Below are 13,833 nucleotides of genomic sequence, written 5' to 3' on the forward strand. Positions count from 1 at the left end.
ATCCAATTACATTCGCTACCATTCCTTAGGTTCATGTTGGTTCGGTTTGGATCCGATGATTTGAGACCCGAACCCGGAATATATTAGCTTGTATTCGAATCCATACCAACATCTTCGCCAACTCTTCCTCCCACACCAGCTTAGAGCAATGGCGGACCAACTCCAACTGAACCCTAACTCGGTGACCGGAATCACTGATTCTTCGGTGCCCTCCGATGACGACGAACCCTCTCTCAGCTCCCACACTCTCGCCGCTCTCAAAGAATTCCTCGCCGAGCAGCAGCATCACTCCGACGCCGGAGGAGGATCTGAGGTTTCTCTCGTGTCCGAGAATTGGAATTTGAGCCAGTTCTGGTACACTCCAGAAACAGCGAAAACCGTGGCCGAGGAAGTTCTCACTCTCTGCGGTGGCGTACACGCTCGCGTTGCCTGCATTGCTTGCCCTACTCTCTATGTTTATCTCAAGGTTTGTTGCGGCTCCTCTGCTATTGTAATTTGATTTTTATTTTTCTTTTAATTAGTAAATTGTATTTACCTTTTTGTTTGAGTGAGAGTGGTTGGGATTACTGTTCACGATTTTGGTATGAAATTTTCATGATGGTTGAAAAGTTATTGAGCATCGTCTTACCTGGATTATGTATGAAATTTGCTTAGACCAAGTTTAGTTGGTTCCAGTTGAAATTAACTTAGATTCTTTAAGCTTGATCTCATGATCGAGTTTGATTGTTGTGTGAAAAAAAAATATAACTGAAGGAAGGAAGACTCTTCTGGAGATAGTCAGTGAGATTTTTCCGAGAAGATTACTCATGTGCCAAGTCTGGATATTTTGAAACAATAATATGATTACCCAAAAGATTGTATGATGTTTGTTGTGGTCTTGGCTTAATTTGTAATATAAAGTCTCAGTGTAGAAAATGTTTACAATTTCAAATCCTTATAGGTGAAAGTAGTTCATTTAGAATGCATTGAATCAATTATTGCTATTTATCATAAATTTGTGAACTTTTATGATAATTATTTAATAAGTAATACTTTTGATGTTTTCTAATTTGTTGACAGAGTACAAATCTTTACGCTAATAGTCTATGAAAATTAAGCTCATTTGAGAAAGGTAAAGAGATGAAGTAGGCCTCATTTTCAGTAATTAGTATTACCTAATGAGTTCAATTAGAATACACTGACAGTAAATTTTTTTTTTTTACTTGTTCATACTATCATACATTTGTCAAATTCATGCACGACAATTTTTTTTATAATACTTTTAAAGTTCATATTTAGAGTGTTTTCTAGTTTTTAAGTAGTTGACAATGTTATAGATATTGTATGAAAATTCAACTCCATTGGATTTGCTTTTGTTCTAACATTCTCTTTTTCTTTTCTTCAATCTTCAGCAAATGAATCCTAATGCTACTGTGCAACTTCTTGAGTACGACAAACGTTTTCAGCAATATGGAAGTGATTACACATTTTATGACTACAATCTTCCTGATGAAATACCATCAGAATTGAAACATTCCTGCAAAGTTGTAGTTGCAGATCCTCCTTACTTGGTGAGAATTAATTGCTGACGATTTACCTTGTAAATTGGCGTCTTCTGTACCTTTTGCTTCCATTTCTGTCAATTGTTTTGTACTTCACAGAAAACTATAAATGGTTTGATTGGCTGAGGATAAATTGATCATCATGTCTTTTTCTTGTGAAAAATGATTTTTGTAACTTTAGTGTGCAAGAGTTTGAACTGTGTAGCATAATTAAGTTAAAACATTCCTAGTCAACTAAGATTTATTTATTACAAAACTATTGCTTACATCTCTTAACTTGGATTCCTCCATCTCTTATATACCTTTTCCCCATCATTTCCTGATTAAAAGCAATAACAGTACTGTGGTATGAAGCAGATATTCCTCTCTCCCCTGTACGTTTGATTGCAAGTAGAAATCAATATGCAGCTAATTTTTTATTTTGCTTTCTAGAAAATTATGCCGTGTTGGACAAACCAAAGGCTGTGCTGTGTGGTGCATTACTTAACATCTCTTTTCAATGAGTTGAATTGCATTTTTCATGGATACATAGGTTTCTATATCTCACTGTGAACTAATTTAAAGCCTGTTTTGTGTATTCACAGCTTCTGGCAATGAATCACCAGTCTGCTTTATTTTTGCGTAACAGACTTTTGTATTTGTACTTGTTACCAGAAGAGGAACCCACAAGATTATAAGAAAATCTAGTGTTATTCAAGACATGACAAATCTTTTGTCATTCCATCTTAATATAAAGAGAAAAATTTAGATTACTGCCTAAAGATTCGTTTGGGTGAATAGCTTGACCACAGATAAAAAAAATTCAGTCATGAACCAGTATCGTAATCCCCGAATAATCTCTTCTAAGAAGTTCATCCAAATGGTTCCAAAATCTAGGAACTGGTGAGCCTTTGTTATTCAGTTTGTAATGAAATTTTTGTTCCTTTGGGGGAAGGGGTTGGGGTGTGGGGATAGAAAAGACATCAAGTGTGAGGCTGAGACTGACAGTATACAATACTTCCACCTTAAAACATAGTGACATAACTAATGATTTTCTTGACGTAATTAATTATTTGATAGTAGAGCCAAGAGTGCTTGGAGAAAGTTGCTGAAACGATTCGTCTGCTCATACAACCTGGAGAGTCATTTGTGCTTCTGCTGACAGGTATCAATGAATTTTATCATATTGTGCTTTTATCATTTCTCTAAAAATGATAATTTACTTGTAATGTTTATGACGAGATGATCAGTCTGAAGAATTACTATGAAATATAACTATATCCGTTGTTGGGTATTGTAATTTTTGTATTACACTTTTGTAGGGGAAGTGCAGAAAGAAAGGGCAGCAGAGATCTTGGGCCTGTATCCTTGTGGATTTAGGCCTCAGCATTCCGGCAAACTTGGAAATGAGTTTCGGTTGTTCTCTAACTATGACCCTGAAACGAGACTAGGAGGGTGGGAAAAATAGGTACATACTTTTCCTTTGGTTGCCTTGCCTTTCATGTCTCTAATTACATGTCTGTGTAAAGATTAGGATAAAATGTGTTCTCAGTCTCTGAAAATTTGGTCAAAGTTAATTTTAGTTCCTTTATTTTAAAAGCGGTGATTTTGAAGATTTCATTCTTGACTTCATTGCCTTGAACGGGGACGAAATCCATTACATTTTAGAAAGTACAAGAACCAAACAAACATTTACAATAAAGGAACTAAAATAACTTTGGGTATATGTTTTAAAATTTTCCTAATTTGGTTCCTCTCTTTCAAAATTTTTATTTTTATCTATCTCATTTTTAAAGTTCTCCACTCAGTCGTGAAAGTGAAAGTAGTTATAAACTTATATAATTAACATTTAATGACAGTTATAAACCGTCACAAGAATCACTTTAAAGGATCAGAAGTATAGTTTACTTCTCCAAATTAAAGGGACGAAATAAAATAATTTTTTTAAGGGTTAAAACCAAATTTGAAAGAAGTTACAAAATTTGGCCAATTTTTGAAGCACATTTTACCCCCTACAGCTGGTCAGAAACTCAATTTCATCCCATATGTTAATGTGCTTATGAAAGTGAGTGTAGAATAAATTATATTCTATAAGGAATGTGCGTATGAAAATGAGTATAGAATAAATTGTGGTCGATTCGGGATTTTCCAATTTGAAAATGATAGTTGGAATATGATGTAGGTGTATGAAGATGCGGTTGCATTTATTATGACGTTGGGTTGATTGGATGATCTTGTTTGCCACTACAAGGACATCGAAGTTATTCTGCCAGAAATTTTGATAAAATATCAACGTTTCCGTGGATTGATATTAGCCTCTAGGGAACAAGTGTATTTGAATTTGAGATTGCTCTCCAATATATTTTCCATTTGTCTCGATTTCTTGTAAGAGGCACAGTTTTGGGTCGTTTTAGATTATTACGAGAAAATTGGTTTCAATGGACCCATCAAACCTATCTTTTCTGATATTTGCTTTGACTATTGTGAATGACAGCAGCATGTGCTCTCGAGGCAATTCCGCTATGGAATCTAGTTGTGTGATTCGGCAAGGATTTTTGTTCAACATCATCATTTTAATATGAGGTGATTTATTACATTGACTCTTGCACAAGACAAAAGATTGTTCCTAGATGTCAGCATTGAATTAGGTTGTATACTTCATTTTCTTCTTATATCAAGTTGCAATATTGCAAGAATAGTTATTTATTCTCTAGTTTAAAAGATGAGTATAAAGTCCCAGGAAGACAAAAATGAGTATAAAGTCCCATAAAGACTTCAGAACATTTTTGGTTGGTTAGTGTAAGCTTTCATGGCAAATCCAAATTTAGTCCTTCATTCATCTTCAACGGTATGATATTTGGGAACCATTTAAATATTTTAGTACAAAAATAAAGGAGCACCATTTAAATTATTTTAATGCAGATAAACTTAAAAGATGTTTTTAGAGAAAAAGAACATTAAATACATTTCTATTCATCATCAAACAAATGCAGAAGAAACTGGAAAGTAGGGTTACTGCTTTTTGTTTTGCTCTGGAGGTTTCACAATAAGGATAGGTGTCCGTGCATGATGTGCACAGTAGTCACTCACACTTCCAAGAAGTGTCCTGCAACCAAATGTATACATACATAGAATCATCAATCTTCCAAAGAAAATCAAATTAAACAATATTATTATTATTATTATTATTGTTGTTTCATTAATTATGAAGTTTCAGTGTGTTAAGTTACCATCCAACATTTAATGCAGATGTAGCACTCTTATCAAATTCGTGAGAAAAAAAATGGAATATTTTGACAAAATAAATTAATAGAGTAATTAATTTCAGTCAAATATGAGAAAATTAACTATTGAAATTACTGTGCCTCAGTAGTAATTTATTATTCTTGTCATGTAATATTAGGATATTCGCAAAACGAGTAAAGTGAAATTAATCTATGAATAAACTTAAATAAATGAAATGATAAATATAGATAGTAATAATTGATATTTTAAATTTCAGTGAGAAGTCTTACACTAAACAAGTACCACCTTGATTTTTCAAAGCTTTTCTTTTAGATCAAATTGATTATTATTTTACAATATCATACTAATTTGATCCAAAAGCAATAATAAATTACAACACATGTCACATAAGTCAAAATTAACAGCACCATTCCCAGTATAAAAAAATGAAGAAAATTGACAAAAGTACCAGTTTGGTCTATCAAGAAAACTGCAAAAAAATATTTTTAAACTAAAAAAATGTAACATATAAATAAGAGATGAAAACTTTATTTTAACCTAAAAAATGTATTCGCAAGGGCAGTAACACAAACCTTTTGAGGGCACCAAGGCCACGACTCCCCAAAACAAGAAGATTAACTTGCATTTGTTCTGCTGCTTCACAGATCATCTCCCTTGGATCTCCATTCAGAATCATGCTTTCTGCTTTCACCTGCATTTTCATCACTCATTCATGGAATATTTATTCTCTAATATTCTATGTTGATTTAGACAAACTTTTTCTAAAGTTGAGAGATCAAAATAGAATAAAAAACTTATGTTTCAATCAAATTCAATGCAATCTTTTTACTATCTCAATAATGCTAATCACAATCTAATCTCTATAAACATTTTACGGATAATTTATATTCTTGTTAGAACTCAAAATCGGTTTATTTGTTTAATTTCTTTAGAAAACAAAAACTCATTATGATTTTTAATATGTTTGAGTAAATTTATATAAAAAATGTTTATTTTTAAAAAAACATACCAAATTTCTGTTTATATAATAATATCTTTACTCAACAACTTTCTGCTTATACTAATCAATAATTAGTATAAAAGATGAGTTTTTGGCAAGGTAATGAGACAATTACCAGCTTATCATGACACATTTTCAATGCCCTTGATAGAACAGATGCTGATTTTTCTTCTTGTGCTTTCTTCACTGAATCCACCACTACATTTGCAGGATAAAATGCTGCTGAAGCCACCATAAAAATCATATATTTTTACCACAAAAACACATACATATTTTTTATTCTTTTGCATTTGAAATCTAATATATATATTTTTCTTAATTGCTATCCTATTTACTTTTAGAATCACCTAAAAACACCAACATGACAACATAAAACAACATTATAACATAAACAAAAACAAACAGAAACACAGCAACATGGATAAAATATAAAAAAGTGTTATTTTTTAAGAAATCAAAGGTAAATTAATAAATACTTGAAAGAGTAAAAGTCAGAACATAAATAATTATCAGAGAATAAATACACAGATTTGAAATTCTTATTAAAAAGACATTTTAACCTAATTTTAATCTGAAAATTAATCTTCCAAAAGAAGAGGTGATTATAGGGAATGAAATTAACCAGCTCCACCAGGTCCAACTGGGTAAACAAAGTTTTGAACTTTAGGTTCAACATGAACAAGAATCACCATGCCCTCATTCTCCTCAGTTGCTTCTCCGACAGTAGCCATGGCAGTGAAGAGGTTATCAATGGCCCACTTCAGAGCATAGAAGCTTCCATCACTCTCATCTACACCGACCATCACCTTCATCCTCATCCTTCGTTGTTCTGTTACTCCACTTTCTTCCATGGCGTTTACTCAGTTTATCAGTATCAGTTCAACCCTTCTATCACAATTTATAATTAATTCTATATCATCTACACCATCTTATTCTCACGGTTTTGCCCCCTCACACTTTCGCTTCTTTTGAGTTTTTTGTGTCGTTTTCCTCATGCAAATGTTTGAGACTTGGCAGCTCAAGAGTCCATGTTTGCATGACAGGTCAATACGTGTAAACCTTTTACATCAATGCTACCATTGCCTTCATGCAAAAATGTTCATAATTCACTTCTATTATTGAAATAAAAAAATATTTTTTTAAGAATAATTTAATGATATAAAAACGATTTGTAAATGAAAAAGAGAGATTTATACTTATTTATGATATGTAAATTTGTTTATCTTACATTTAAGTATTTATATATCCAAGAGTATATTGTAACACTATATATTTATGACAACAATAATAAATTTTACATCACGCGTTTAATAATAAATTCAACTTAAAAAATACTTTTAATGTAAATAAAATATTATTATAGAAGTTGGTTAAATGGATTTCAACGTGAAATAAGGTATATATGTTGGCTCTCCCAAGGTCTAATTGCAACTTAAACATCGGCTCCCTCCCCCACATATATAAAAAAAGTGCAAAATTACTTCATTTAGACGTTAATATTAATTTTTTTGCCACTTAAACGTCGATCCCCTTCCCACATACGTTAAAAATGTGTGAAATTACCTCATTTTGAACATTAATATTATTATTTTTTATCAGTTAGACGTCGACTAGGAAAGGGCCGAAGTCTTAGAGCACTTAAATGTCAGCTGGAAAGGGGGACGAAGTCAAATACCCTGCATTTTCATCTACTCCAGAATTCGAGCACCATTTACGTGTTTTCTCTATCACTATGTTCAACTTCTTCCTCTGCTTTCTTCCGTTCGCCATTAACGTTCAGGTAAGTTTTCTTTCACTTTGCACCGTTTAAAATAATTTTGCACTGATTATATTACTTTTGAAATCATTGTTTTTCATTTTCACCGATTAAAATGCGTTTTCATTGGTTTTTGATGCAGTTCTTGAGTGCGTTTTAGGACAATTATAGCGGCGATTTTCAAACTGTTATTGTGTGAGTTTATCTCATCATCCTCATAGTGGCACCTGTCTACTCTCTCACCTTCATTCTGGAAATTTTTGTGGTGTATTATTGTGTTGTATATTGATTTTTCATGGTTTCAATGGAAGAAAATATTGATAATTTTTTTTTAAAAAAAAAACCCATAAATTGAGGTGTATTGTTCTTACCACATAATGTCAATTAACGTCTGTTGTAAACAGATGTTAATTGACGTCAGTTCAAAAACAACATACGTCAATTTAGCGTCTCCTACGATGATGTCGTACATTTAACAAATGTCAAAGACTAAAATAACCTAAGTTAAAATTTTTTGTGTGTTAGTGTCTTAATAGGAGAGATTTTGTAAGAATTTTATATTATATGCTTAACTCAATTTTACACTATATAAATTTTAAGACGAGGTTTACACCATAGAAGTTTATCCTATAGATGTGAAAATTTTCAATATATTTTTTATTTCATTATTTTGTCTTACAAATTTGTTTGTGTTTTTTGCAATTTCAAATTAATGGTAACTTTCTTTTTGTTAAACAAAATGTCATTTTTATTAATAATTTATCATAACCAAAATTTCGTTCGTAAAATGTTTCTTGATAAATCTTAGCTATCATCACCACCTTTATTTGTTGTCGTTCTACTATCACCTTCACACTCTTGTCATCATTGCCGCTGCGTTGTTGTTGCCGCTTCACCGTTGCATTGTCTCTTACTCCTCTCTTTCTCTTCCTCCTCCTTTATCTTCTTCTCTTCAACCTTCTTTTACTTTTTTTTTTCACACATCTCTCATTAATTCATAAATATATTTCGTCGTATTCATAGGAAATTTGACACCTAATTATTTGATGGATTTTTTTATTCATAATCAAAATTTTATTTTATCGATGGACACAAAATTTAATTGTCGATATATTTTATCAAATGATCAAAGTTCAAAACAGAAAATATAGTACCATTTTAATGATGGAAAACTATGCATTTAATATCAAATTTAGATTACCTATAAATTTTATCGATGAATATTTATTCAAAAAATATTTTCGTGAATAATATAAATTCTAATTTATCAACTAATTTTAGTGATGAATTATGTTCATTATTAAATCTTGTTTTACCAACCAATTTATTCGTGATAAAAAAATTTCGTGAATAATTAAAAAGTTTATTATAATGCTAGATAGTATGTGATATGTGATGCTATGTTAATTTTTTTTATAGTTAAATTTATTCACTATACTAAAATATTTTGTATTAGATTTCAATATTCTTTGAGAATTTTAAAATTAAAAGAAAAGTTAAAAAAAAAACAGCCATTGTAAATTCTTTTAAAGAAAATTGATAACAAAAGTTCAATAAAATATTAACAATATTATAATAATAAAATTTAATTGCGATTTTCTATAAAAAGGTTATTTATATATTTTTAAAATTGAAAATTAATTAATTAACATTTAAAATACAAAAACCAAAATTAAATTTAACAAAACAAAATAGAGGACCGAACATATGTAACCCTTCATTATTCATATATGTGATAAATATTTGTGTCTTGAAAGAATTAACGGTGTCAATAATTTATATCAGTAACAAAGAAAAAGTAAATTATTTGGGATCGTAGATATAGATAGTAAATTGTTGCTCTACTGTTTAAAGATGTAAATTTTACCAAAAGTAAATTCTAAAAGATTTTTTTTTAAATATAATAGTTACCTCTTATTATTTATATTTAATTATATCAATGATAAAAGATAGAAATAAATTAAAATTTATTTTTTTAAACAAATCAATAATGAATTAACGTGAAAAATTTAACTTGTTTAAAGTTGTTTAATGATTTTAGAAAAATAAAACCTGAATACTAATTTAGTTGACGTAATTATATATAAATGCGAAAGTTGACGTTCATGAATAGAATAAGGACAAAACAATCTCGTTAAGACAATAAATAACAAGATAATGACTCAAATGCAAAGTAAACAATGACAGCATACGAAAAGACTTAGGAGACAAATAACTTGTAGAAGAAAAATACGATTATATATTTCACCAAAATAAATTATGAACAATTTAACTCTTAGAAATTAAGTTAAGATTTAAAGTGTAAAGAATTTTTTCTCAAAATTCAATATATCAAAATTGTTTTATAAGAGAGAAAACATAATTACATTCAAATTCAAATGCAAATGTAAATGTAAGAGAAATTAAACATAAATCTTAATCTAATACTCATTGTGAATTTTAAAAATTAAAATTCTTGCACCGAAATAAATTAGGAACCATTTAACAATTTTTTTAATAATATTTTGACAATAAATTATTTGTATTATTTTATTGGTCGTATATTTAAAATAAATCAATTACAAACTCTCCTGTAAACTGTTGTGAAAAAAAGTTGTAAATTCTTGTGAAAAAAAGTGGTTAAAAAATCATTTTCCATGCATTAGAGATACGCATGTGATATTTGGGCAGATATGTTTTTCTTCTCTTCTCTTTGCACCCATAAAACACTAAGTGCATCCCTCTCTTTCTTTCTTTTCAAAATCTTCCACTAAATATATATATATCTATTCTATAAACCACTAATTACATCAAGAAAATACAATAAAAAAATGATCCTAATTATGAACCCAATAACTATAAAATAAAGAAAATAAGAAATTATTTTTGAATGTAATAATAATAAAAAAAAGGCACTAATATTATTCCAACATAATTTGTACTAATCTAGAACTGTAAACTTTGTGCATGGTCTGAGCCTCATCAAAAACTAGTTCACCAGAATCATATACACATCAAACAGTTTGCACTAAAACATAGCATATCCAATTGTAGAGTTCATATCCATCTCATTGAAACCTCTTCTTACTTCTGATAACTCTCTTCTTGAAACCTCAAACAATCTTTCAGCAGCAGCAAGTTCCCCTCTCAGTCTCTTCATCTTGATCTCCAAACCAACCACTGTGTCCTTCACTTTCTTCAACCGCTTTGCTTTTTCCATGTAAGCTTTCAAACCCAATGCTGATTCAACATATGGTTCCAGCCATTCCAAATCAAACCCTGAAGATTTCACAAGTTCCTTCCACAAATCACGAAGATGCTTTATGTCTTCTTCACTCATATCTTTAACCCTTTTGGTCTTGAGAAAGTGAAGAACTTGGCCTAATGATGTGAATGCCCATTGTCTGAATCCGCGAGTTCTCTCCTTCTGGCACTGTATAAGGTTTGGATGCCATGTGCAAGCCTCTTCCAGAAGTGGAATGAAGGCTTCTCCTTCTCCTGCTAAACTCTTCAAATCTATGAGTTCTCTCAGTGTCAAACTGTTTGAACAACCCTTTTGAGTTTCCCCTTCTGCTGCACTAGATCCTGAGGTTCTCGGACTAATGCTGTCCCTATCCGAGGATGTTTCTGTTGCTTGACCACCTGATGAAGAAGAGTCATGATATGGAGAACAATTTGGGTGAACCTGAATATTGGGTGCTAAATCCGAGAGGCAGATGTGTGCCTCAATGATGCAGCTGTTCTTCACAAGATATCCTTTGTTATGGTTGTAGAAATCACTTAGATTCACGAAAAATGAACCCCAGCAACGATGTCCTCCATTGAACTTCTGTTTGGTCTCTGAAAATCACAAGAATCATTCAACATATCACAAAATTGGCTTATAAGGTAAAATCTGCATTAAGTTATATATCATAAGTTGACTTTGTCTTATCTCTTATATCATATACTAAAACATGGATTTTAACCTTAAATTAACCTTACAAAATCAAACTGTGAAGTGAAATTTGTTTTCACTTATGTATTATAGCCTCGTCTTTATGTCTGGTTAAGCTGTTCCAAAAGAAAGTCTCACATAATTCGAAAACTTTTAAGTACCTTTTTCAATTGTTTTGCTGTTGTCCACTTGGTTGATCAGAACCAGCTTGAAAACCGTGTGTCTGGTCCATCCGTACGGAGGTAAAGAATCAGCAACCATCAAATACACTGAAAAATGGTTGACATCACTCCTCAATGGATGCACAAGGATCCTCCTGTGATATCATGAAAACCCATGGTTGATTCATAGAAACTCTCCAAAACAAGGGTCTTGATTATCTTTCTCTCATCACAGCAATGAAATAAAGTGAAGGATAAGGTTCAGTTAAGGAACTTTTAGCTGTTGGCGATTATTCAGTGCTTGTTTTCAATTTGTTGAGCCTATGTAATGTGGTTATGAAAAGAACACAAATCTGAAGCAGTCTAAAGTTTATCATCTTCACGTACCATGTACAGCCACGGATTTTGAAAGGCTTGGAGCGCAGTTTCATGATATTTTGTTTAGAGAAATCCTCAATTTTCCATGAGAACTTCTCGAAATCAACACTTCTGCTCAATTCATTCACCATTCCGGTATGTTCATCTGGTGCTGGCTGTAATTACAAACGAAAGAAATCAATATTACAAGATACAAACAAAATAGCAAGAACATACGTACATATATACACATACATATACCCCAAAAGTTTATATACTCACAAAGATCCTGTAAGAGGTTGTGCTGGTGCTGAGAAGAGAAGGAGATCAAAGGCTTGTAATCATGAATGCTTGTTATGACTTTGAGAGAAAGATAACAAAGAAATAGTAAAAGAGAAAGAGAGAGAATGCTTTTTGGAGAAAGATGAGCAAGAGAGAGAAAATGAAAGGCAAAGAAGCTATAAAATATAGTCAAGTCAAATGCAAATAGGGTGGTTTGGTGTAAGGAATCATCAAACTGGCATTTTTAATGTGTAGAAATTTCAAACAGCAAACAATTAAAGGAAACTTAACTGGAGTAGGCCACAACTTTATGAGGCACAAAGCTACGCTTATGAAAGTTCAAGGAAATAACATTCCCCAACATTTAATTTTTTGAGGTTGATTACAACAAGTAATTTAGATTATCTGAGTAATTTTTTTTCTCTACATAATGTGTCTTCAAAAATTTATTAAACTTTGATATTGATGTTTTAAAAAATATTTTTTTTTAATATGTCAGTATCAATATATTTTGAAATAGGATGACAAAATAGATTCATCCATCCCTTTAGGTTTGACTTGGATTGGCCTATCTTGCATGGAATAGGTTCGTCCCGCATAAAAATTGAGGGTTAGTTTTATTGTGTCATAAATTTATCTTTATATAGTAAAATTGAAATAAATTAACTAAATATAAAATTAAAATTCATGTCAAATAAATACGTTAAAGTTAAATTTTTTAAATAAACGTAAAAATAATTTATTCTCTAAACTAAAATAAAAAATGTAGCAATTGATTAACGTTGACCGTAAAGAAGAGAATTGACTCAAAAATTTAAATATGAAATTAGTGAATAACAAAATAAAGTAAAAGAGTTATGTATATATGTGTACCACTTCATTTCATCCAGTGATGATGGATATTAGAAGTTTCTCATTAATTAAAGCTCTGGTAAAATTTATTTAATCATATTATTTCATCTTATTATTGAGTAGCTATCAATGTCATATAAAGATTAAAAAAACGTGTAAAAACCACTAAGAGATTGCTTAGAACAATGGTCTTCCAATGTTATCTCTTCCTTTAAAAATACTTGAACATAGTTAATGCTTATCTCTCCTTTAAAAATAGTTGAACATAGTTTTAAATCTCCCACAATGAATCATAGTAGAGAATGTAATGTTATTAAATAGCAGTTCCATTGCTTTCAGGAAGTCATAATCTGATCTCAAGAAAAGGTTTATTAAGTTAATTATGCGTGTGGCTCAAGCATTAAGCAATTTTAAAACCAAGTCAAAGACTGTACTGTTACAAACTATATGTATTGAATAATATAAGTAGAAGATTTTGGACCATAGATGTTAGCTGCTTGACCTTTCAACTGCAGGCAAGTTTATAACTTAATTTCTAAAACACCAATCATTTTCTGTATATGATTCAGTCAACATTTCACTGGTACGTTTCTCTTTCACCTACATATATCAAATCAAGTGATGCTACTATTTTATTTCACATCTTTTTCTTGGATTTGGATGAAAGAGAGTAATTAAAGATGGGGGGTTCTTTGAATTTAGATAAAAAAGAGAAAGTTCAAAAGAAAAGTGAAAAAATAATA

General features: G+C 30.8%; 3 protein-coding genes across 6 annotated transcripts; 1 reads left to right on the plus strand and 2 right to left on the minus strand.

The window, feature by feature from the left end:
- The first annotated feature begins 31 nt into the window (after positions 1 to 31).
- LOC108326503 (uncharacterized) lies at positions 32 to 4,069 on the plus strand. Of its 2 annotated transcripts, none has more exons than XM_017560048.2 (5): positions 32 to 466; positions 1,392 to 1,550; positions 2,604 to 2,685; positions 2,843 to 2,988; positions 4,015 to 4,069. In XM_017560048.2, the coding sequence occupies exons 1-4, from the start codon at positions 149 to 151 to the stop codon at positions 2,986 to 2,988; spliced, it is 705 nt and encodes a 234-aa protein (XP_017415537.1). In that variant the 5' UTR covers positions 32 to 148; the 3' UTR covers positions 4,015 to 4,069. The 2 variants fall into 2 exon arrangements, with proteins under 2 accessions (XP_017415537.1, XP_017415536.1); XM_017560047.2 differs by having other exon boundaries at positions 33 to 466; positions 3,703 to 4,069.
- A 340-nt stretch (positions 4,070 to 4,409) lies between these two features.
- LOC108326505 (uncharacterized) lies at positions 4,410 to 6,685 on the minus strand. Of its 3 annotated transcripts, none has more exons than XM_017560049.2 (4): positions 6,389 to 6,685; positions 5,882 to 5,988; positions 5,339 to 5,457; positions 4,410 to 4,626 (listed from the first exon to the last, which is right to left on the minus strand). In XM_017560049.2, exons 1-4 carry the CDS (start codon positions 6,615 to 6,617, stop codon positions 4,533 to 4,535), a joined length of 549 nt encoding a protein of 182 aa, XP_017415538.1. In that variant the 5' UTR covers positions 6,618 to 6,685; the 3' UTR covers positions 4,410 to 4,532. The 3 variants fall into 3 exon arrangements, with proteins under 3 accessions (XP_017415538.1, XP_017415539.1, XP_017415540.1); XM_017560050.2 differs by having other exon boundaries at positions 5,882 to 5,985; positions 6,389 to 6,684; XM_017560051.2 differs by having other exon boundaries at positions 5,882 to 5,964; positions 6,389 to 6,682.
- A 3,499-nt stretch (positions 6,686 to 10,184) lies between these two features.
- Positions 10,185 to 12,426, minus strand: LOC108325631 (MATH domain and coiled-coil domain-containing protein At3g58270). Its single transcript, XM_052875291.1, has 4 exons — positions 12,239 to 12,426; positions 11,987 to 12,132; positions 11,600 to 11,754; positions 10,185 to 11,341 (listed from the first exon to the last, which is right to left on the minus strand). The coding sequence occupies exons 2-4, from the start codon at positions 12,106 to 12,108 to the stop codon at positions 10,530 to 10,532; spliced, it is 1,089 nt and encodes a 362-aa protein (XP_052731251.1). The 5' UTR covers positions 12,109 to 12,132; positions 12,239 to 12,426; the 3' UTR covers positions 10,185 to 10,529.
- Positions 12,427 to 13,833: the final 1,407 nt, after the last annotated feature.

Source organism: Vigna angularis, chromosome 3 (assembly GCF_016808095.1).
Source record: "Vigna angularis cultivar LongXiaoDou No.4 chromosome 3, ASM1680809v1, whole genome shotgun sequence".
Lineage (NCBI taxonomy): Eukaryota > Viridiplantae > Streptophyta > Magnoliopsida > Fabales > Fabaceae > Vigna > Vigna angularis.